Source organism: Anguilla rostrata, chromosome 18 (assembly GCF_018555375.3).
Source record: "Anguilla rostrata isolate EN2019 chromosome 18, ASM1855537v3, whole genome shotgun sequence".
Lineage (NCBI taxonomy): Eukaryota > Metazoa > Chordata > Actinopteri > Anguilliformes > Anguillidae > Anguilla > Anguilla rostrata.
The window spans coordinates 11,880,374-11,904,911 of record NC_057950.1 but is presented as its reverse complement, the minus strand read 5'-3'; the positions used below and the strand labels follow the sequence as shown (position 1 = coordinate 11,904,911).

The 24,538-nt window shown below is 41.3% G+C and overlaps 1 protein-coding gene and 1 long non-coding RNA gene across 19 annotated transcripts in view; one reads left to right on the top strand and one right to left on the bottom strand.

Moving 5' to 3' along the window:
• Positions 1-15,701, bottom strand: part of LOC135244961 (neurexin-1a-like) — a 312,297-nt gene extending 296,596 nt beyond the window's left edge. For 11 of the 18 annotated variants that reach the window (XM_064317662.1, XM_064317663.1, XM_064317681.1 and 8 more), the window contains exons 1-2: positions 15,196-15,700; positions 11,798-13,213 (exon numbers count right to left, since the gene is read on the bottom strand). In XM_064317662.1, the coding sequence (XP_064173732.1) occupies positions 11,798-12,509 (712 nt within the window). In that variant the 5' untranslated portion in view covers positions 12,510-13,213; positions 15,196-15,700. Of the gene's footprint in view, positions 1-11,797; positions 13,214-15,195 lie in introns of all 18 variants that reach the window. The other 7 variants (XM_064317659.1, XM_064317660.1, XM_064317675.1 and 4 more) reach the window with 1 other exon arrangement.
• A 123-nt stretch (positions 15,702-15,824) lies between these two features.
• Positions 15,825-20,503, top strand: LOC135245120 (uncharacterized). The gene is made up of 3 exons (XR_010327156.1): positions 15,825-17,174; positions 17,329-17,374; positions 20,308-20,503. It is a non-coding gene; the product is annotated as an uncharacterized LOC135245120 (long non-coding RNA).
• The last annotated feature ends 4,035 nt before the right edge of the window (positions 20,504-24,538 follow it).

Sequence of the window (24,538 nt, the reverse complement as noted above, 5' to 3'; positions counted from 1 at the left end):
CCGCGTGCACATGTGTGTGTGTGTGGTGTTTGCGCGCAGTGCATGTGCATGCACGTATCTGCATGTGCGTGCATGCGTGTGTTTGTGTGTTAGAGGTCAGCATCCTGATCCTAACACTACATGGCGTGAAGGTATGCTGAGATCGGGCTGGGTACCCGGCCTATTTTTAGCCCTGTGATGTCAGGTCAGTTCAGGTACAGGCCTGCTGCCAACCTGGAATTTTACAAATAGCAGCATAGCAACACTTAGCAGCACTACCAGCTGCTAACAACAATTGACAACAATAACATTCAGGTTCAAATTTTTGTAGCTGACCATTTGCTCAACTCGCAAACTAAAACAGCCGTATTTGACAGCACAGGAGCAATAAACGTATTAAAGTAACGTTTTACAGAGGGAAACAAGGCCCAAGGCTAGCTAGTTAGCCTGTTTTGATCAATGTGAACAGCGAAAAATGTATTAACGTTAAGTTTAACAGAAGGAAAAATTGCGATAAAGTTAGCTAGCTAGCCTGTTCTGATCATTACAAACATTAAAATATAACTTAAACTTTATACTTTTTGCAAACACAAACTGAAAGAAAGAGAACATAATGTCTGTGCTGTTTGTGGCTGAGATGCAAGTGATAAAATTAATGTCACATTTAACAAAAGAAAAAACGTGTTAAAAAAATAAGCGTGAAAGCTCAAATACAGCTGTTTTAATGAGTAATTTGAGCATAATTGTACACTACAAAAACTAGAATCTTTGGTTTGTGCCGTTGTTGTTAAAAATCACTGTTAACAGCAGGCAGACGCGTTCTCTTTCCCGCGGGAAACACTGCATTATTTTCTATTGCGCTGTATGGTGTTGTTAGCTCGTTATTTCAGCAATTGGGTTCACAATCGGATACAGCTGGTTCGGGTCGGGTCACAAAGCTCTTAGGTGAGCTCAGGCCTCATTTCTAGCCTGGTGCAGCAGACCTCTAGTGTGTGTGCATGTGGGTGTGTGTGTGTGTGTGCATGCTTGCATGCATGCCTGCATGGATGTGTGTGTGCATGTGTGTGCGTAGATTTATAATGTCAGCACGCTGCTGCAACACTACAGATAACCCAACTGCTGTTCCCATCAGCTGGACTGTTTGTCTTCATTGTGGAATCAGTGTCCAAAATACATCCGGAGACTTAATCTGAACAGATGAGGACTGCATTAACAATGTGTGCATACGCAAGTGCATAAACGTGTGCGTAAGCACGTGAACGCACTACATGTGTGTAGCGTGCACGCGTCTGCATGTGTCTCTGCACGCATGTCCGAACAGTAAATGCACGTGTGCATGTCTGTGCTCCTAAGTGCTTACATGTGTCCGCGCAAATTCGAACGCGGTCCGGGCCGCTCAAAATAAGATTTCTCACGGTGCCTGTGCCGTCGTAACTGACGCGTGGCGTGTAAACAGTACGCTCTCCCCTCCCCACCCCGCCAGGGCCTATGGTCCTGTGAAGACGCGGCTTATCCGTGAGCCACCAGACAAAGGGGATTGTGGGAGCAGATGTGCCGGAGCCCTCTCCATTCTTTTACATCTTGCGCTCGTACTGATCCGGGAGGATAATCGCAGAGTAGCTTATAGTTCTAATAACCTTAATCCCTGGATTGACAATATCTGGGATAGTATTACAGATGTGTAGTAAATCTTCTTTTGGCATGCCATATCTCAGATAAACATGAGCGACGCAGAGTGGAGCACAGTGGGACCTGGGGAGTCGTGGATTAGCAAAAAAATGCAAATAATACATATATATGTGGTATATATATATCATATATGTAGTCATTTGCTGTTCACAAACAGAAAACAATTTGGTTTTCTTCTGCTTCTTCTCCTACTACCTCATTGAAATAAGCACATACAATGCCTCTTACAAGTAAGCATTGTATTCTTGAATAATCAAGATCAAATCTATTCATTAAAATATTAATGCATGTACAACAGACCACAACATGAAAACTAGAAACCTACATGTTGAGCAGTCTGCTTAAGAATTTTTTCTTACATAGCTGTTCTTTGATTCTCATGTGCCTTCAAAGTGCCTTTGGTCCAAGGTCACCTCTGCCAAAAATGTTGCTTCATCTTATTTGAAGCTTCATCTAAAATGGCTTCAGAGCTGGTTCAGTTTAAGTGCTTCCTGCTGGACTCCTTCCTTCAGCCAGGCTTAAAACCTTCTATCCACATAACAAGGTTTGCATAAACCATGCTGTGATATAAAACCAACGGTTAGTTAATTCCTCTAACAAATAATGATCAGAAAGAATTTTTAGCAGAAAACTACCTGACCAACTGCAACAACCCTTTCCTGAAGCATATGAGAGAGAGAACCACAGGGGCCCATAAACCCACAGGCCAATTCCCTGTCCTCAAAAACAAGAAAAGTCATCATTAAAGTACTTCTGTTCCCATGGGTACCAATTACAGCAGGCTCAGGGCCGGGCCACCCATTGTCTATTTAAACATCTGCAAGGACCTACGACCCAAACTATGGTATTAGGCCAAGTCTCAGACTGAGGCCATGCTGTCAAGTTAACCTGCCATTAGGCAGTGGGGACATCTGAGATATATATATATACACACATATTTTTAGTTACAAGTAAGTCACAGGGCTGGATTCAATCAATTTTATTTTAAACTCTGACTTAGAATTTAATGCACAAGCATCAAATTTTTATTTCCCAGTCACAGTTTGGTAAAATAATTTCTGGTGATGGCTGAACTTTCCTCACTGTTTTTGAGAGGAAAACATGTCAAATTCTCAAGAAAATTGCATCCACGGACGTACTCCCTACATACCAGAATGTGACGGGGGGTTGTAGTACCAGACTCATTCGCAGAAACATTCACAGCAGCCAGAGCCGTACTGAAAAAGGACACTGGAATATTATGAAATCACAGCCACTTTGTTTAGGTCATCAAATTCTCCCCGAAGCACAGTGAAAACACGTTGGTAGCCAATAGCATCGGGGCCTGGGAAACATCCAAACCTAAACAAAAGCCCTTTTTGTCAGAGCGGACAGCCGTTTTCTGTACGGTTGTGAAATACAGTACTTTCTCAAGCCAATCTCACAGGGTTCACATCAACAGGCCGCTGACTGAGTGGACCGTAGCATTGGCCAGCTGCTGGCTGATGAGAGTTAACACCACAGCAGCTTTCATGCACTCTGTTACCATGCACTCACTGTCTAAAAATGCAGTTACATTAACAATCTGTGCAAATATTGAGCTCAAAAGCAAACAATCCAATACCGGGAAAATGCGTGAAACCATTCAAAATGTCTGTCTCAACCAAAATGAAGGGCCCTTTGGTGAAATGTTAAGCTCAAGGCATGGGAAATTGTAACTATAGCCTGCAGAGCTGAACCACAGAACAGAGAATGGGAACGATCAGACTGTAAGAGAATCCAGAAATACTAGCACGTCATTCATAAATACGTAAGCAATGTGCTCGTCCATCTGCCTTTGGAAACGGACATGCATCCACAGTCCTCCTCCTGCGTGAGAGAAAGAGATGTCATGTGTATGCCCGTGGACAGCACGCATTGTGCGTTCAGAAGACATTTCCCACCCACTGATGACCAAGGGCAGCCATGTTTTAAAACAGGAAGATATCACTGAGGGCTTATCTACTGTAAGTAGAGTAATATCAGGCTGAGGGGTCACGGAGGAAGCAGAACAAGTGGTAATCCGCCTCATCGAACCCCGAGACAAACAGAAACTTCCTCCTGTCCAAAGACACACCATCTGCAGTGGGATTACTCCTACATCTGCAGCAGACAGACTCATAGTCTCATACTAGTGTCCTGTACAGTTACACTTTCACATAAGGATGCATGTATGGCAAAACACATTTTTTTCTCCCTTACTCAACCACCTTATTTCCTTGATTTCAGCTTTCAATAGCACGCATAAATGCCTCTCACTACTTGTTTCTGCTGTGTGCTTCAGCTCTTAGATGGAATGACTCCTGAAGAATACTACTGGATCTGTCTTTTACCACCCCACCCCCTACTCTCTCCCTCCCTCCACATCTGGCCACAAATTCAGTAGCACTGTCCTCTGTGGCACACTAAAAATAGGAAAGGGGGGCATTTTCAGCCGGGGGAAATGAGTGCAACTTTCCTCAGCTTAAGATACCGCCATGACGACAGCCTGGTGATTTCAGAATTATTCCGCCAGCCAATCAGAGCGACTTTCTATTGTTGTCCCACAGTAATAAGACGTCTGCAGAGAACTGTCAACATGTGAATTTCGAGCTTGTTTCCGTTTGACTGTGGGGTACTGGAACCCTGAAGGGAGCAATTTAAGGCATACTCTTTGATGATGGTGCGATGACATAACACACATGGGGAGGAGAAATGAACACATGCAGAAATGCCCCCGTTAAATCAAAAACAGTCCGAGGTATGAGGTATGAACATAATGTGGCTGTTGCCCTACTTCCACCCATAACGCTTAATCGTATGGAAAAGGTACACTATTTGATTTCATTACGGGAGGACAGGACAGTACAGCATAAGGGCTGCTGCATTTAAATAATTGTTGCAGTCAAACAAAGGGATTTGTGAGGGGAGGGAAGAAACCAAATCCTGTAATCCTTTCATCTGATCAAAGTAAAAGTAATAGAAAAAGCTTTTAAATTATTTAATGTAAAAGTACAAATTCATGTACAATTTGTACTAATAAAAATTATACACGTATGTATACATTCATAAAATAAATTAATTTAATTGATGGCTAATTTGGTTTGATACAACATTCCATATTTGCTGATGTCAAAAATCCCTCTTTTGGATTAAAAAAGACCCTCTCTCTCTCTCTCTCTCTCTCTCTCTCTCTCTCTCCCTCCCTCCCTTCCTGTCTCTCTCTCCCTCCCTCAGGTCCCCATTGGTTCACATAGAAAGGGCACGTGGAGCTCTGTTATTTGTGAACAGCTCCAGGAGTGTGGCTCCAAAGGGCAGAGGCATGGGGGGTTGGGGGTGTGGGGGGGGGGAGACACTGGGAGGCAGGAAGCTGAGCAGGACGGCTGAATGTCAATCTCTCAGCAGAGCAAACACAGCAACACTTCGGCGTGACATGACAAACACCAGCCCTGACCCCCCTGCCACATCAAGGAAATTATACAACCCTGCAATGATGTACAAGTCACCATTTAAACCCTGTCTTTGCTCCAATTGCATAGCATGGGTGGGTGGGGGCTTTAATTAAGTGGGGGAAACCATCGTAGGGGGAAATAGACACTAATGAACAATGCAAACAGCCCTGATAATAAACCTAGTGTACATGCTGAGCCAGCACCAACATGACATTAACAGTCATTGTATGAAAAAAATACAATCACATTAAGATTATCTGACTGCCTGTAGATGCACGCATACACATTACTGTCCAGCAAGAATATGCTCAATCTTGCAATAATAACAGAATCACAACTAAGTATCCTCAGAGATAGCAGTCCCCCCACAGTGAATTTTAATACAGCAGTGAGTGAGTGTGGCTGCGTGAGTGAGTGAGTGAGTGAGTGAGTGAGAGTGAGTAGGTGAGTGAGAGCATAACAGATTAATCCCACGTAAACACCAGCACATGAAAACTGTATCAATCCACACAACCCAGTTTTGAGTGTTGTAGTGCCCCACACTCTCCATAGCGAGATCAGAGAAGATCCACAGTGGCAAACTTCTCTTCTGAGATTCTCTGGAATGTGTTTTAAAGGCAGCACAAGGAGATCTCAATACAATAAAGGCACAGAAATTGTATTTAGTATATGTCTCGATGAGATTCATTGACTCATTGACACTGGATCTGGGGAATCCCTGAGTGAGCCAACAGCCCCTGGTATCGGGCCTACCCCAGTCTTACTTCAACAGCTTGGACCATGTTGCTACCATGAGATCAGGACCAAGGTCAGGGCCAAATTCAAGAGGGGAAGTTGTTTCCTTTTCTTTCGTCTCTTTGAAAAAAATCAACCACCAGATTTGTGGCTAACGCGTCAAGCTCCCGTGGACAGAGAGACCTCTGTATCTCACAGGGGATAACAGGAGAAATGAAAGCACTTTTGCTGCACCTACTGTAAATGCAGCCCAAACCTTCCTATGGAGAAACTATCTCCTCAGTTCTGTGACATTGGCTCTGTCTAACAGGCCAGGGAAATGGGGGGAACATGCAGTTTTCATGTAATCTATTCACTCAACTATAAATATGTGAATTTCAGTACAATACAACAACTTACATGTTCAATAAAATATACGGCTATCATCTATAAATATTTAATGTGGATGTTTGTCATATTTACAGGATTTATTGAATTAGTATCTGTATCATTTTGTCCTGATATAACAAGAACACTATAGAGTTGCATTGGCTATTTTTCATGAAGCTGTATTTTGTTCCTGTCAGGGCTTGCGCACATGTTTTAGAGCAGGGGTTCTGATTTAATTGTGTAATCAGATGCTTCATAATAAATTAAGAGCTGAGTAAAAACACAAACCAGCTGACATCTGTAGGACCAGAGCTGAGGACCTCAGCTTTAGAGTCCACTGAGGGGAACTCCAAAACTAGTTTGACCACCACTAATCTGAGATGAAATTAAAACTCCTGCGAAGCATCCACTGGGACAGGTCCCAATAATTCCAACTGGAATAGAACCAAGACTTTATACACTGCCACATAAGAGGTCTGTCTAGAGCCTGATTGGTTGCAAAATGTCTCATTGAGTAGAATGTGTATTAGTCAAACCTGCACAGCCTTTAACAGTGCCAACATTCTGTATAGCCATAGATGCTGTATACAATTACTGTGCCAGGTCTAATGTATCTCTGTGAGCTTGAAGTGTCTTTTTAAAAGATGACCTGAAGGAGGCAAGCTCAACACACAGCATCTGAAATGAGATTACATCACTAGATGTGACGAGTTTTCATCAAAACGAAGCCTATGTGCGAAAGTCTGCGCGGTGCGGTGTCCTATTTTCCCAGCCAAAAGCAGCGCTTACGTTCTAAACATGGACTCAGATGCTCAGCTCGAAATGTGACTGTATCTCCACCTCCTCCACCACCTCCTCTTCCTCCAGCCTGCCTCATTCTCCAGGCTTCAGCTTCCAAAGTGTGTCTTGCTAAGTCAGACAGAACTAGGTTATGCAGTTCGGAGCCACTTCAAAGAAACCCCACAATGCCGTGAAAGGACAGTAACTACTAACTGGTGCAGATAAAGTTTTAAGTATGACACTGATGTCACAAAAGCTCCTTAATAAACAATTTTAATCATGATACAACTGAAAATAGTACAACAGATACACAGGAGGGTAAATTTGGTAAGCTACCTTTTCCGTTCTAATGTTTCAGTTCTTTTGGGAGGGTTTGTAAGCCCAGACTTGTCAGCACTGCAAATTTTAATAAAGAACTGAAGGATGCAGATGTTGACTAGGTGAGATTTGGCTGATAAAAAGAAAAGGCTAAATGCTTGTATCCAGCCAAAGATACTGTCTATGCAGAGATTTTGGGATTAGTTTCTTAATAAAAGGAATAGGTTAATAAAAAGGAGTAATGGGAGTGAATGGCTACCTCATTCCTTACCTAAACCATGGGGATGGAGGCTGGCAATGATGCTACATGAAGCGAGAGAATATAGACCCTCATCTCATGGGATAATTCTGTCTTTACCAGTGAATGTGAAGACGGCCTTTGTGAGATCCCCATATCTGACAGACCACATACCGCAGCTGCGTGGCACACGCAAAGGCGAAACTCCCCAGTCCATCAGCAACCTCTGTGAGATTTATTCCTCATAATTTCTAAACGCGATGTAAAATCCAATTAGCCGTGCAGCTTCGGCGCCGTGATGTTGTCAGGAGACTGTGATAAGGTCACCTTTTGGTCTGCGATTAACTCGCGGTTTGGGGAAGGGTAATGAGAAGGTCTCTGCGCCGTGCCACCCAGCCCTGGCAACCCCCCACAGGAGTCCTGCTTTGAAGAGCCACGGTGTTCAAAGCAAACACAACGCACTGTGCCAGTAGTGGTCAGCTGCTCATTTCACAACACGCATGTGACTCGATTCCAAATGATCAGGGTCACCTGTGAGTTCCACACAAAAGTTAAGATATAACTACATCACATTTACAAAAATAGGGCTGGGACGATAAGAAAATTTTATTTTCAATTTAAAATGGCCTACAGTAATTAAATCAATGATCGCTCAAAGTTCACCTCACAGAACATTTTTTTTATTTTTAAATGTGGTGAAAACAACCACCATGTAAAACTTATTTGAACAAACGGATATAGCTAACTTGTTACTGGCACAAGGACAGGCCGCAGGTTCATTGTTATTTGTTACATTTACAATCAAACATAAACTCAGACAACACCATGACATGACAAAAGCTTTCTGACTTCTCTAAAAACAAAAAATGCCAGCATCTTTGTTTTTGTTTAGAAACAGACTTGCGTCCAATTCTTTGGTTTCATACAGGACCTGAATTTGTTTACAGTGTGTCCTGCCTTACTGATCACACTTTTCCGAAGGGACAGATTTGCTTCACGGCATAGCTATGTCCATGCCTCTGTTACAGGACTGCAAACTGATTCATAGTGTCTGGATAATTGATTAGCATTAGATCATTTATTTACGCAGGAAAAACAAGTTATCTTTCTTATTGATTCCACGGCATTATCGATAATTATCGATAAATTGGTAGGTGGTGCCAGCCCTATTAAACAAAAGTAATTATTCTTCATTCCTATTCTTCTTCTTCTTATTATTATTATTATTATTATTATTATTATTATTATTATTATCTTTAAATATCTTCATCATTCATTATAAAGCCTTTTCCCCACTGGTACGGCCATTGTCCATGAAATGGAAAGTATTGTACTTGATTGAATATATTCAAGATTTCAAGCCACCCCCACAAGCCATCAGAGCTCACAATAGCGCCCTGATAGAAAATAAAGCCATTGTGAACTGCATGTTATGTGTCAGGCCACAGGAAGTAACCCTGGATACTCAGCACATTGTGAGTGAAAATGGATCTAACCTAATGAGGATGCATCATTCCAATCCTGAGTGCCCCCACCTACCCTTCTGTCTTAATGCACTTCCTGCAACGTCTGGCTACAATAAGCCTAACTACTTATCCCAGGGGACTTCGAAAGTCTACATCGCATCGCAAAAAAAAAAGCTGCAAGTTCAAATGCAATCACTTCTCCTTGGCTGTTCAGTAACATTTACATGTACTCACTGCTTTGATGTATTTAGCTGTCAATATATCAAAGGTCTCGCCATTTCAGATTCTGCTAAAGCCCCTTATGGCAGCATGGGAGAACCCTTTGCTACAGAACTTCCAAGAAGATTCCCCATTTGGGTTTTATCCCCATTGACTGTATAATCTCATGGAATTTCCCCCTTTTTTCTCATCTCTCTGAAGTAAGTCTCTCGTTCATTTCAGAAAGTGCAGAGCATAAGCACCCCAAATGAAATACATGCAAGACATGCTCTGAAAATCGAACACAGGCACAGTTAACTAATGTGGCATGAAATGAATGGCTCTTCACCGAATGAATGAAAATAATAAACTAGGGAGACTGTTGGTATTTCATACACTGCTCTTCATCAGTGGCAACAACAAAAAATTACAGAACAAAAAGAATGTACATCAGGCAAATGCCTTTCCAAATGGGTGATTGCAGAGATAACAAAAAATAAAAAAGGGCAAACTAATTAAACTTTCATCTTCAAAGAGTGAATCATCTACAAGGAGGAAAAAAAACTTGCATTAACATCCAAACAAGATTTCTCACTTTGAAATTGAATAAGAGATGAATTATTGATCTTTCAGCGTTGCAGAATTCCCAGAATCTGATACATTTAAGTGACTGCAGTCGAAGGAACTTGCATGCCAATCATCTCCCATCATCCCCCAAACAACTGTGAGAAGAGAGAAGCCAGTCCCTGAGGTTATATTCCGAAGCTGAGGTACATGAATCACACAACCACACAAACCCCTCCACAGGGGAAGGGCACAGGCTAACTTGTTAACTACTTACTGCAAGGCAAGCCCATCCCACACGTGCATATGTTTGTACTCGCTAGTTTAAATGTAATGCTCTACCAAAACACCACAAGAGAGATGTTTCTGCCCTCAAGTATGACCAGTAACATGCAAACCAGAGACACATGAACAACTTCTAAAATCCTGTGAAATGTAAAAACAATGACTTATTCCATAGCAGGTATATACACAGACACCAGTGGTCAATGTCCCAGCACATTTCTATCTTGGCTAACATTTCAGCAGTATGTGGACATGTTTGTAAAATTTGTGTGTGTGTGTGTGTGTGAGAGAGAGAGAGAGAGAGAGTTTATATATATATATATATATATATATATATATATACACACACACACACATACACACACACACACCCTAAAAGTATCTAGACACCCCTTGGTCTAGGGCTGAGGGTCTAGGGTTCATGGTTTTGGCTAGGCCCCTTTGTTCCAATGAAGGCAAATCTTAATGTTACAGCATACAATTGCATTCTAGATGATTCTGTGCATCCCAAAGTTCAGGGAAGCCCTTTCTTGTTTCAGCATAACAATGTCCCTGGGCACACAGCAAGGTCCATATAGAAATGGTTTTGTCGAGAGTGATGTGGAAGACTGGCCTGCACAGAGCCCTGACCTCAACCTCATCCAACACTTGTGGGATCAATTGGAAAGCCAACTGCAAGCTCGGCCTAATCACCCAATCAGTGCCCGACCTTACTGATGCTCTTCTGGCTGAATGGAAGCAAATCCCTGCAGCAATGCTCCAACATCTAGTTTAAAGCCTTCCCAGAAGAGTGGAGGTTGTTATAGCAGCAAAGGATGGACCAACTCCATATTAATGCCCATAATTTTAGATGAGATGTTGGATGTCAGGTGCCCACATACTTTTGGCCAAATAGTGTATATAGTGTGTGTGTTAATACAAAAACACGGAGACAAAGAAGACTAGTCTGCCAATGTAAAGCAAGGGTGTAACTTTAGTTTGAATATTAGGGAGGTTGAAATCCCCCAAATGGGCATTGAGATGAGAATTTCTGGTGAACTGTAAGGGGGAAAAACACTTCCCACTGCTGATCAGTAGTGTATCACAATCACAACATGAAATCCCCAACTTTATTATATGAAAGTATTTGTATTACCATAATGCTATATTATTGTAGTGTTATTTTGCCTGTTTTTTGCCCTATATCCAATTACTCCCTTGAAGTAAAGAACTAAATAGCAAAGTTGTAGGCATTAGCCAATAAGACCATAATGCAGATTCCTCTTGGCTTTGTGTAAGCAGCTGCGTCCTCAGACCTAAGAAAGGTATATCGGTGGAAATTATATAAAGGTAAACCAATGGAAAGAGAACTTCATAGGTCAACAAATCCCTCGTGAGAAGGGTAGAGAGACCTAGGAGAACGCGAAACACCTGCATGTGTTGCTAATGAGGCCTTGCAGGAGCTAAGAGTCGTAATTAACCTTACAAACAACGATGACGACATATATTTGGTTGAAAATACTACCATACATTAGCTTTGGTGTTATAGTTATACTCTGTGGGCTATTTAATGGAGTTCGGTATAGGTTGTAACTGGAAAAAAAGACATGCGTTTGTTTTGGTTTAATTTACTTTAGATTATGAATTGCGATCTCTATAGGCAACAATGATATATATTTTAAAAAATAAAAAGAAGTTAACAAAATATAGGCTATAGGCTGTACAGCAGTCGAATCCATATATCTTACCTTCACTGCAGTCCTTTCCCTGATACCCAGTCTGTGAGCAGTCGCAGGTCGGTTCGTCGTTGATAACGCTGCAGACTCCTCCATTTAAACACATATTGTCTGAGCCACAAACATCATCTTTGACTCCTTCGCTGTCAATAAGCGCAGGTTCCGAATTGTTTACTTTCAGGTCGGTTATCCATCCTGTAAAGGGAACTTGGTCCTTCACAGCCGCCGATGTAAGCCTCAGTGTTGCAGACAGTAGTTCCGGCGGTACCCCCCCTAAAAATAAATGGCTGAATACTGTCATGTCCCGTCTTTTTGACTTCACCTCCACCCATTTTATCTCTTTGTCCACAATTAATGTGGTGGTTTTGAAGTTCCTCCTTATTGTGACCGCGTGCCACTGGCTGTCGTTGACTGCTGTGTCCGACAGCACTGTGGCGGGATCGGCGCAGAATATTGAGAACCGGAGGCTAAGTCTGCCATTGTGTATTAGCAACTCAAGGAAGTCGCAGAAGCCCTCATCATCGAAGTACACTAGGAGTCCGTGGGAGCTCTTCGTTTTCATGTTGAAGCTCATTTCGCTCTCACAACACGCATTCCACATAGGAAACCTCGCCCATTGTCCCTCTGCACCCGTGAACTCCAAGCTGGCACCAAGGTCCAACATACAGCACACGAACAGGCCTACCCAGATTAAATGGGCACCGTGCCTCATTGCAAGCACCATGTTGTAAAAAAAGTTGGTTTTTGTAATTGGCCTCTGAGAAAAAAAAAATTAAGTCCAAGACTTATAGGCCTAAACTAATTCAACATATAACTGTATTCCCTGTAGTATACTGGCTGGCTACTAAAAATGATTAATTTGCACTGAGGCATTATAAACCTTCTGAATAAAAACCTTTCTTGGCATACCTGCAGACTGCAGTCTACGAGCAGGCCAGACTCCGAGGGCAGAATATATCGCCGCTCGAGATCATTTCCCACCCTATAACTGCCGAACGAAGTCACGCATCAACCAAATACTGTTTTGAAATCGAGTGGCTTCTGCCTCTTCTTTCGCACCTTTCTCCCCTTTTTTATAATCCAAGTTACTTAAAAACAACGTATGTTGACGAAGATATCCATCAGTTCCTTTATTCTATTCTGGAACATTGTGCAGTTCCCTTTCTGATCCAATTAAAGTGCAAACGCTTGAGATGGGTGATGGATAGCCAGATCCTTTCATCAGATTCACGCTATCGTGCTGAAACAGACGACGGGAGTCATTGCTTTCGGCTTCTCGCGCTGTCTCCTCCCCGGCGGTGCTGAAAAACACAAAACTGTCAAACAGCTCTGCAGCGATTGACAAGCGCAGCCCGACAGGCCCTCTGTGTCTCAAGGCCGCCGTCCGATCCCAGCGCTTACAACCGTTTCAACATAATGACCAGCAATCTGCAAAGAATGGAAAACAATGATAGGCTAATGTTGTCATCCGTGTAGGAGTAATGTAAAACGCAATGCAATGAAAAAAATAATGTATTTTCTACAAACACATGAAATAGAAGCATATTAAATATAGTCTAGAACTTACATTTAGGATGACACTAAATTCACAACACGTGAACATATATCTTGAATACCAATCTTTAAAACGTGTTTCGATTGAAGAAACCATTTTTGAATGTATATAAATGTATTTCTGCTATTGGTTGGGGAAAGGGGGGGGTGGCCCCATAGACAAACGTAGCCTATAGACAATTTGCGCGAAAATTCTTTAATCGTTGCCTCTTAAATCTGGTTTCATAACACAGTAATATTATAATATCGCTTTCACTATTAATGACATTGCAGATACAATCTCACGATGGCGTGCGCGGTAGACGTTTACAGCCACTGTGGCGTTAAAGCTTGAAACAATTGCAAATATGAATGTGGATGGACAGACGCATGCTTACGCCGAATGAAAAGTAAATTCAGTTTCAAATAAAAACAGAGCGACTTTTATTTTTGACATCAATTTTGCTTTTACCTCCACTTAGGTTCAACGCATTTAAATGCATTTATATATATGATTGTGCATTGCTGTAAATTAATAAGTTCCAGCCTAATTGCTGAATATAGGCTAATATATAAATCGTGTCCCGACAGAGACCAATCTACCCTATGATCGCAAATGTATGACCGAATGTAAACAGTTAGCATTTAAGTAACATGCGTGCCGTTCATCCTTTACAGAAGAGTATTTTCCGAGGATAAATAGCAATCCCCCACTTCTTCAGGATGCTGAAACCTATTATTCTCCAACCTCCAACCCTATGCTAGAGGCTGTCACCACAGGTGTCAATCCCTCTTTGCAAACAGTCATTCATTATTGTGTGTGTGCGTGTGCGTGGATTTTTTTTTTTTTTTTTTACTCAGAGTTTTCAGTCCTACCTATGGGGGTGTGTAAATCATGTTGTTGGCGGTGGCTGGTCGTTAAAAAATGTTTAAAATGTGTGGTGGGATATAGATGAGCAAAAACGTTGTTAATATACAAATTGAGAATGGTAAAGGGTAAAGGAAATCTATGTTTATAGCGGACATGTGTGCTACATTTCCGTGATTTAGCCTCCTTTGAGGAGATTAAATCTGTTTTAACAGGATGTGATCCAAATTGTTGCATCTGATAGCGTTTGACTGTGCAACATGAGAATATGCTACATCCGCCAATTAATGTCAATGTATTTATTATTGCAATTAATTCGTTCGTTGGTAGGCTGTGTCTCCGTGAAATGCTTAGTAGCCTATTATACGAGCTACAAATGCAATCCACGGTTAAAAGTAACACAAGTGTTGTTTGATTCAATGTTTTGTTTTCTTTGAAAATTGGTAATAGCCTACATCTTGCCCGCTGATGTCATAATTGAAATGACAACAAGAGAATTTAAATCTACCCGAAAAGCTTTTTTCAGAAAGAAAAGGAGAGAGAGAGAGAGAGAGAGAGAGAGAGAGAGATTGGTGAAGCTAATGGAAGGAGCCTTGAAGTCATATCAAGGAATGCGTGATTCTAACTCAGTTTATAACTTAAATGGATATAAATACAAATATTGATTGAAAAACTACGCGTTATAGCCTGTCTACTGGCTCATCTTCAACATATGTTCCACATCAAAAGCACAATCTGCGCGTATATAGCTAACTATTTAAATTGTGTGTCTGTGTGTGTGTGTGTGTATATATATGTATATGTATGTATATATATATAGTTTCTTTTGCTAACATATATAGACAAACAAAATAATACAGCCATGCGGGGACTGAAGTAAAGAAGTAAATATCAGCATGAAAAAAAGCATTTGCTTTATCCCAAATAATTCAATTTAACGCAATTATATTCGTAAAAGCAACTAAATCTAGCAACTCTGAAACTATATACGAAACGAGGTCTGTTTTACCTGCTAGCGAACACGGGTGCAACACAATCCTCTTCAGTCCAAACCCTCCCTTAACAAGCGACACTGGTCTTAATGTTTCTAAAATAACGTGACACTGTTGTATTGAATTGTTTAAAAAAGCTAATACATTAAGACTAAACTTTTATTTCTTCTACGAAATCATTTCCTGACCTCTGTCCCATCTACCTCACTAATGATGCTCTGCGAAGCTCTCCGATTTTTTTGTACTGGAATCACTGCATCACTGATAGAGGAGAAAAAAGCGAGATCTTCAGCCTTCCCAAACCCCCAAAACCTCAATGGTGATGAAAAAAATCAACGTTTAAGATCCTTTACCTGGAATAATCTCCCCTCTGTCCTCTGAAAAAGTAGATGCATTGGACAAACAGGGAAGCAGTGGGGAAAATCCAGTATTATTCGAGAGAGAAAAAGGTGCAATCTGTTTCCCCGCTGAGCTTCACCAGCGACTGTCAGGAGCCAGCGACAGCGGATCACGTGTGTCCCTGCGCTGTCTGTGAGAGAGGGGAGGTGCCGAATGCTGCAGCACCGCTGCTAAATGCATATTCATACACGTTCGCACGCCGTCATCAGTACCCACACTTAACATCAAACTCGGTTAAAACATTGTCTTAATAAAGTAATAAGTATCTTAACTTGGGGAAAAGAGCTGAAAGAAAAATGCAATGTATATGCTGGATGTTAAAAACGTAGGCTAGTAACGAGGCGGCAGCTTGTCAGTACAAGGAACGAGTAGTGTTCGTCCAGTAGGTTGCTGGCCGTCAAAGCACGTACGGGATTTTTTCCACGGAATTGTTCTTCTCATGCACAGGTATAATTTGGAGAACTGTTATGTTGACATTGTTTTTAATCGTAGTGTAATCTAGCTGTTGCCTACGTATTAAAGGTGTGGCAAAGGAACGCTTGTTTTAATATTATAACGGGTATACTATCAGAAATGCCAGGGGTAGCATGTGTTTCAAAAAATGTTGACAGATCTGCCACGTATATCCATTCGGTGGGAACAGATCAATATTACAATACAGGGTTCTGAGCGACGAGGTGTTTTGTTCAGTGTGGATATTTTGAAATATGTAGAAAAATATTTAATGCACTCTCTATTTGTTATTTTTTTGTATACACAAACCTGCGAGCGTAAAGGCAATGATCGTGGAACGGCTATTGGTCATTTAGATGCGATGGAGAGCCATGACCAGAAACAGATTTTGGAGCTGAAGAGTGGACAGGCCAAATTGTGCGGTGTCTAGAGAGGAATAACACAGATTAATGGTGACGTGATGCGATCATATTACAGTCACGGTGTGATTTCCATTTCAGATCAAAAGAGAGAAAACTTAATCTGCCGAACGATCCTAGCAGCAATTGTTACTTTCAACGCAAACTTCTGTCAACATCCCTAGATTTCGGCTAAGGCCCGCGTGAGAACTGTAGGATTGAAAACTGATTCTCTCGTTCTTTAGTTTCCTTGTCTGTCATTCACAAGTTTTCTTAGGCGCGAGATCACCACACAGATTACTCAGATCTGAACGTAACAAAGACCGAACTAATAGCGATATGACTAATTCGCGTGTACACGTTTGAGGAAAGTATCGCACTCTGACTTGTCACGTGTAGACAGCCCAGATGTGTGCCAGCAGTACCCCTGTTCTTGCACTGTGCTTTTGGTAGGTGGGACCAAAACACGCCCTTACTCCTCAGTTGCTATGCACAAGCAGTTATGCGTTCGTTAGTTCATACGGAGTCACGTAACACTTTCCCAAGGGATTCATAATTGCCCTCAGAATGTGCACCAGCAGTCGTGTGCGGCACATCTGTCAAATTGGTTTGGGAGGGGGAGGAGAAAACGCTGCATTTCCCCCAGGACTCTGGCAGAGTTTCCTGCTATTTCGCCAGTCCTGGGAAGGCTTCAGAACCACGGACAGCGGCAGCCTAGGCTACAGACAAGCACAGCGGCGGTAACGGTACCAGCTGTTGATTCCTTGATTTAATCAGACCTGTTTAGACCAATTTTTTTTTCAGAAAAGGTTTTGACTGGATTTTTTAAATGATTTGTAATTTCCAAAGCTTTTAGTGTTTCGTTCATACGGTATTTCTCTGTTTTCTTTTTAAATTCAGTAATTGGGTCTTGCAGACAGGAGAGGATGTAAATGACACCAATAGTGTAAGTACGTCGCCTCTTGCCATCACAGCCGGCAGTTTAGTTAGGCAAGTTAGGTCAATGCGATTACAGCGCACCATATATTAGAGCTAAAACTGCTTAAAAGTCTTTAACGAAACAAACAATTTAATATAACTAAAAAGGTGAATTTTAAAAATGTTTCAGAAGCTTTCTTGACCAGCTATTTTGTTCAATGCAAAACAATATGTGAATACATTTTAAAGATCAATTAGCTCGATGCTACTGATTGATCAATGTGGAGAGGTCATTTAAGGTATTGCCAAGAAATCCACAATGGTAGAAAATCTATTACAGGGGATTTTATGGGTGTAAATTCCATAATGTTCCTGGTGATATGGGTAATGTGTGAAATACGCCATTGGTGCTTTAAACATATGCACTGAGAAGTAAATACATTAAAAGAAATATATAAAGAATATTACTGAAATTATTACTGTAGGTATGCTTTTTGTTTCTCACAAAGCAGCTTTCTTGAAAACTAAAATAAGTTTTCAAGTGCTTCCAAAAAATAAAAATAATACACCACTCACCCAGCATACCATAGTTTGTTGTTGGTAGTGTTAGTGTGGAATGAAAATAGCTTGGAGGGGTTTCATCCTCCCAGTATTGCCATCATTCATCCACAAGGAAATGTTTGTTCCTACACTCTGAAGCATGTGTGAAGGTAAAACTTTTTTACAGATTCTTTTTTTTTTGTCTTGAAAAATCAAATACTATGTGTAAATACTTTGCTGCAAGCAGTTTAGGACTGAATTGAGTGCAAAACTGCTGTTAGATGAGGCCCAAGGAAATCCAAAAATAGCGAGCCTGGGTTTCTCCTGCTTGAACAGAATGTTCTTTTGAAGAAATTACCCTCTTTCTTTAATATGATTGGTCGACACACAGGCCCAGTCTGGGTGATTTGTCACAGAAGTTAAAACATTCTCAACTTGAGAGCAATGGGGTTTGCACTGCAGCCAGAGGTCCACACTGAATCATAGCTGTGCAGCCCTCTCTCAATTTAAATGCAATGGCTTTGGTTATTTTGCCATTGTCACATTGTTTTTGGGGCAAATCCAGGGTTTTGAATTACAATTTTGGGCCGCGTTCCAAAGTCACCCTTTAAGGCCTCAATTCCTCATGGTTCAAGGGAATGCGGAATGAAGCAATTGTAGAAAGTGGCTCTTGATCAGATATCCTTAAATAGTTGTTAACCGGAGGCTACTGCTACCCACAGTTTTACCAGTGCATGCACAACTATAGTATATATCACAAGGTTCATATTCAACAAAATGCTCAGCATAAAATGAACTCTGATTGGTGTATGTTTTACACTAAGAGTACCTTATATCAAGCGTAAGCTTATCTTAATTCTGTTAGACTTGAGCACCAAGTTTTACTGTGCAGCTATTAATATGCACAGAAAATCTGTGTTCATTTTGACACATTCTGCATCACTGTTTTTAAATATCTAACCATTAAATCACTTGATATGTATGTCTGGACTGACAAGGCTTTTTAATTCTAGCATACATCCATTTGGTTAGTATTTACCTGTCTCACCTTCATCGAAGACCCTGGTCTTATGTTTGACCCTGACTCCCGCTGTTGTCTTAAAAGGCTTGCTATCCACCAGCCCACGTCGTCCCCACAATATGCACAGTAAATGATTACACATACCGCTCTTATTTTTGTAAATTTTGTAATTCTGGATAATCTGTGCTTTTTGTTTCTGCTGATTTAATGTATTATCCAATATTAGCCTGGGCCTGATAATATGGTCTGCAGTGTGTGGAAAATAAGTCTCCATCATCATCATCCAAAAATGTCCAACAGTTTACCACAGATTCCTGGAGGCACCCCAAGCCCCCCTTATTGTAATCAAGCATCCCATCTTTAAACCAATGTTCAGTGGCTGTAGAATCTTACTCACTTTACCAGAAGGACTGTTGAGTTGAAAATGTTGCTGGGAAGACTGATACAATGACTCAGAAACACAGTTGTGAATAGGCGTGGTTTTCACTGTGCTCAGCAAACTGTTCATTGATTTGACAATGTGCAATGTGGAAGGTGAAAGAATATCACAGACTGAATCCTTTAAAAATTCTGTAATGATGAACGGTTGGTAATAAAGGAGGTGGTGTTTGTCTGCTATCCTAATTAATACCCCACTCTTCATGAACAGAGGATCAGAAAACCTTTAAACACTCTGTTAATGCCAGCATTGCTACTTTCTATTATGAATGTATGTTTGATTTAAGTGATAAAAAGCAATGCAAAACAATGTGTGTTGCTGGATGGCTGCCTAGTTAGCCAAATGGAATGAGCTGAAGCCATCTCTCCACCCAGTCATCCTCACTATTTAGTTAGATACACAGTTAATTCCTACTTGAACTGATTAGTACTTCTATTTTCCTTGGGATTAAAACAAATATTTTAGATAGTTGTCCAAGGATTTTGTTAATGGTTTCTCGCTTAAACACAGATTTCCATTGACCTGTGACTTTATATACATGAACACAATCAGTTACCTCATTTAATAATTTAACTGGTTATAGCATACACACATCTTGGATCACATTGATTTTACGGCTTATCATAAAACCTCGGATTTGATTTGTGTCTTTAGCTATGCGGATGTATACCATAATTCTAACACTTAATCACAGTGTACAGAGATTTGATTATGGTCTTTTTCATGGCTTGAGAAAACATCCAGAAAACAAGGATATTCTCACCTACACGCCAGGTTCTGACAGATCAACCAGAAACCAGTTTTACCTGCCAAATAAGGAGCTGGATTCCTGCCCAAATTTCACATTCCTAATTAATATTTATGAATGCACTAATAATTAATATATTCATATTTACAACAGCCTTACATGTTGCATTTTGGCCTGCCAATAATTCTATTTTTATCCTATTTACCCTTTTAGTTATTATGGATTTCACAATTCACTTCCACTCTTCCACTTCCACAAGGCCTGTGTCACATATCGTACGAGAGCTGGAAGAACAATCTCCACTTAAGATTATCACACATTAAAATGAGGACAATGAGGGTGCCAATGATGATGATGACGACAATGGTGATGATGACAATGATGATGATGATGATGGCGACAATGGAAATGATGATGACAATGATGACGATTATTATTATTTTTGTTGTTGTTGTTGTAGTTGTTGTTGTTATTATTATTATTATTATTATTATTATTATTATTATTATTATTATGTATCTGTGTAAACTGCTGGGAGATGCAGTCCCACTCTGAGTGCTTGTGGGTGGTGAGGAGGATGAGAAAGCGCAGACACAATGCAGGCCTCATATCAGTATCAGTGCACTTTCATGCATGGCTGAGGAAATAGAAGAGCATGGATCTGATGCATAGTGCTGTGCAGACAGAAATAATGAAATAAACATCTTACTGTGTCATGTTCTACAGCAGCCATCCGTCATCTATCTGTTGCTCATACACAACAATATTATTAGTGTTATATCAAAAAGAGCTTACATCAGTCCAATAGAGACCAAATGTACTCCATCAGAGTTGATGCTGCACTGAACATTTTGCTTTGTCCTTAGCAGATTTCCCTGCCTGACACTGAATCTTTGACTGCCAGATTCAAAGAAAAGAAAAAATAAAACAAAATAAAAAAATTACTAAATGCTGACTCAGGCCTTTATTCAATAGATGAAGTATATCTTTTTATCCCCTCCAAGTGTAGTTCAAACTACACAGTTTGAACTACACTTAAACTGTTAGCCTCCTCCTCCTCCTTATGATCATCATCTCAGCTGAACCAGTATAAAAATGCTATGTCAATAAAAATGGACAGTAGGTGCCACTAAGACCAGCTTTGGTCTCTTTCTGACTGTTTGCTGGTACAGCTACTGTGCTGCTTGGTGTTGATTATCGCATGCATACATCAGGTTGCATACAATAAGGTAACCTTTAGAATCTGACCTGCCTTCTTAGCATCCTTCAAAATAAATGTATCTTCTTTTAGGCCATTCAAGAAGGGACATGAGAAAACACAAATGAAAACAAAACATTTGAAATATTTCAGAAGTTATGTACCATTATTTAGGTGTTTTACACTTTCAATTTGCTTTAAAAGTTGCTTCTATTTCCCACAGAAAAATTCAAATGCGTTGGAACATTAAAAGCAGAGGAAAGTGATTGGCATGATAAAAGTGCACATTTCAGGTTAATGCAGTTCTCAGAAACAGTAGGAATTCTGGGACAACACCCAGAAAGTACTTCTGAATTGTGCATTAGGAGTAAAAAAAAAAAGATCAAGAAACCGGATATTTATTTATACACCCCATCAATTTTAGAATGCATTAAAAAGCAAGTGGCAGCTTTCACAGCTCTGTGTTGTTCTCCTGAGATGTTGAAAACGTTTGTCAGATCATTGGGGGAGGCAAAGATGAAGGTGGTAGAAGAGGCGAGGTTGAGACTGTGGATTCTGAGCAGAGACATCACAACCTTCCCCAAAGCCAGATATCGCACCACGACTCCTATTGCAAACAGCGGAAGCCCAATTAATAATATATTGAAATGAGTTTGTTTTACGGGACTTTAATTTAGATTTTGTTGTGCTTTGCTGTTTGTAGGAGCATGCTGCTGGGCTGTTTGCTCCTAGCCAGACACCCGAAAACACCACATGAAACAACGCTGCCTCTCGAGCCCCGAGCTCTGCAGAATAATTCATTTATTGATGTTTTTCAGCAGGATTCTATCTCAATAAACGACAGAAAAATGCACATGGCTGGTCCCATTTTCTTTAGGCAATGCAACATACATGTTTAGAATCTGTAAAAAAAAAAAAAAAAACAGTGCCATTGTGGGTACTGTTTCTGAGTTGCTGGAGAATCAACGTACTGCAACACCTAATCTACTACACCATGTTGTTTATATATTGTTAATATCCATAGAGGCTGACAGGATGAAGGATGTGGTAATCAGATGGGACTGAAGTCCCTCTCTGACCATAGCACTGGCTCATTCTTTTTTCTGTGAAAAGAACTTGGTGTCTTTGCTGTACCTTATTTCCATCAGCCATTCAAGAAATGTCACAGAACTTCTGTGATTTCTTTCTCTCTCTCTTGTTTACACTTGTTTGTGTGTGTGTGTGTGTGTGTGTGTGTGAGGACTGGGCAGTCCCCCCAACAGTGCAGCAGGCAGGGCCAGGGGTGTGGGGGTATGGAAGGTGGGGAAGACGGAAGGCTGTAGGCTGTACTGTCAGAACAGTAATGGGGGGAAATGACAGGATGGGCCTCTTCATCAGCTTGTCCTCCCCACAGACAGAAAACATTGAGAGAAGCAGCGGGTTGGAGACAGCTTGTATGGGACAGATGAGCCTGCTGCGTGGAGAGGTGGTGTAAGCCCCTCCTCCTTCGTCTGTGACCACAGAGGACGGTGCTACTGGCTGAAGGGGGTGGAAGGTTAGGTGGGGGGCAGTTGCTAGGGTATGATAGAATATAATAATATTCTAATACTTATGGTAGGAATAAGAAAATGTTTGGTATTGGCCAAAATAACTCCTTTACAGCCAGCTTGGAATCTTGCTCCTGTGTTTTCTTCTCAATAATATCAGGACTGAATCCTGAAATGTGTGCCAGTAGTCTTATTATATTACAGCAGAGATGAGCGTGAGAAGAGAGTGTGGAGTTTCATTCAGGGAAAAATAAATATATAATGAAATTTGTGGCGTAGAATAGAATTTGAATTGCCATGTATGCTTCTCTAACCATTAATGATTGTGCTGATTGTATTGATTTGTGCATAATGACTCCTCTGAAGACATATAGAAAATGCATTAGCATGTAGTGGAATCCCATTAAAACGAGTATCCAAATCCTACCCAAACAGTCTGGAACAAATTGCTTTGCCGGTTATTGATGTGAGATTCTGAGGTTTATACACTGGCACCGTGAATATCGTTCTAATATTTTGTATTATGTGCAAACATCTGTACGTAAGACTGGCCTGCCGATGTTGGCAGCATTTAAGAATAATCTTATTAAGAGGATGGCGTGTGGCAGGTCCTGGAGGAGTCCTATGGATGATGGAGTGAGGAGTCCTATGGTCTTGAATTGAATCTTGCTTGTGCCCGTGCCAGCTATGGCCAGCCTCTGTGCAGGGCAGCACAGACTTAGCTATAGCATTGCCAGGGGAAGGTTTCAGTCAGCGGTTGTCCCTGTCTCAGCCTGCAAGAATGATTCCTCTGGTTGACTGCGTGCTTGCTTACACCAGCTCAGCTTTGAGAACACTTCTCTGACTGTGCAGATCAGCCAGTCGGGTGGAGGACTGAATGTGCCTGTCCAGAGACAGAATGCCGTTGCCTGCACTCCCAAAATATGACTGGGGATGTAGCGGTGATGAGACCGGCCTAAAATATGAGCTGGCATGACAACTTTGGAGACATTAAAAAAATACATATGGATAAAATAAGCACCAAAATACGTAAAAGACATTAACATTTAGAAAAAAGAAGAATTAATTGCCCGTTATCATTGATTATTGGGGACAAACCATTAACGGGCTCTGTACACATATCCATTACTTACACTTCCTGGAATTGTCTTCCAGCTGAGTGTTCCTCTCTCAGAAACCTTTTCCTCATCTTATGACCCGCACACCAACACCCTCTCACCCCCCCCCCACGCACCATCCGCTGCACCGAGGTCCAGTCGGGAGTCCCTGGTCTTTCAGGTACTGCTGTCTCAAGGCTGTCTTGGGGAACACCCCCACCCTCGAGGGGGTCCTTGCATCAAGGCTGACCGATTACACCCACAGCGTACTCCTACTCTCCTTCAGACCTTTTGCTGTTAGTCCCAGCTGACCGTCAGAATGGAAGAAACGGCTCTTAAAAGGCTGGGTCACTGGGTCACTGGGAATGGTTGCAGGGAATACAACAAGCACACTCTCAGAAACATTAAAGATTGATTTTGTTCACTTCCCCCTCCCCACACTATTCATGAGGCCTTGGATACGAGGGGCCTTGGAGACTCTCATTGCACGCTTATATTGAGTGGGAAAGAAACAAATATGCACACGAAATACTGATATGTGTGTGCGTGCGGTTCTGCTTACACGTGTGCATGTGTGCACAGGTGTGAGCATGTCTGTGACCGCATTTGTGTGTCATTGTGTC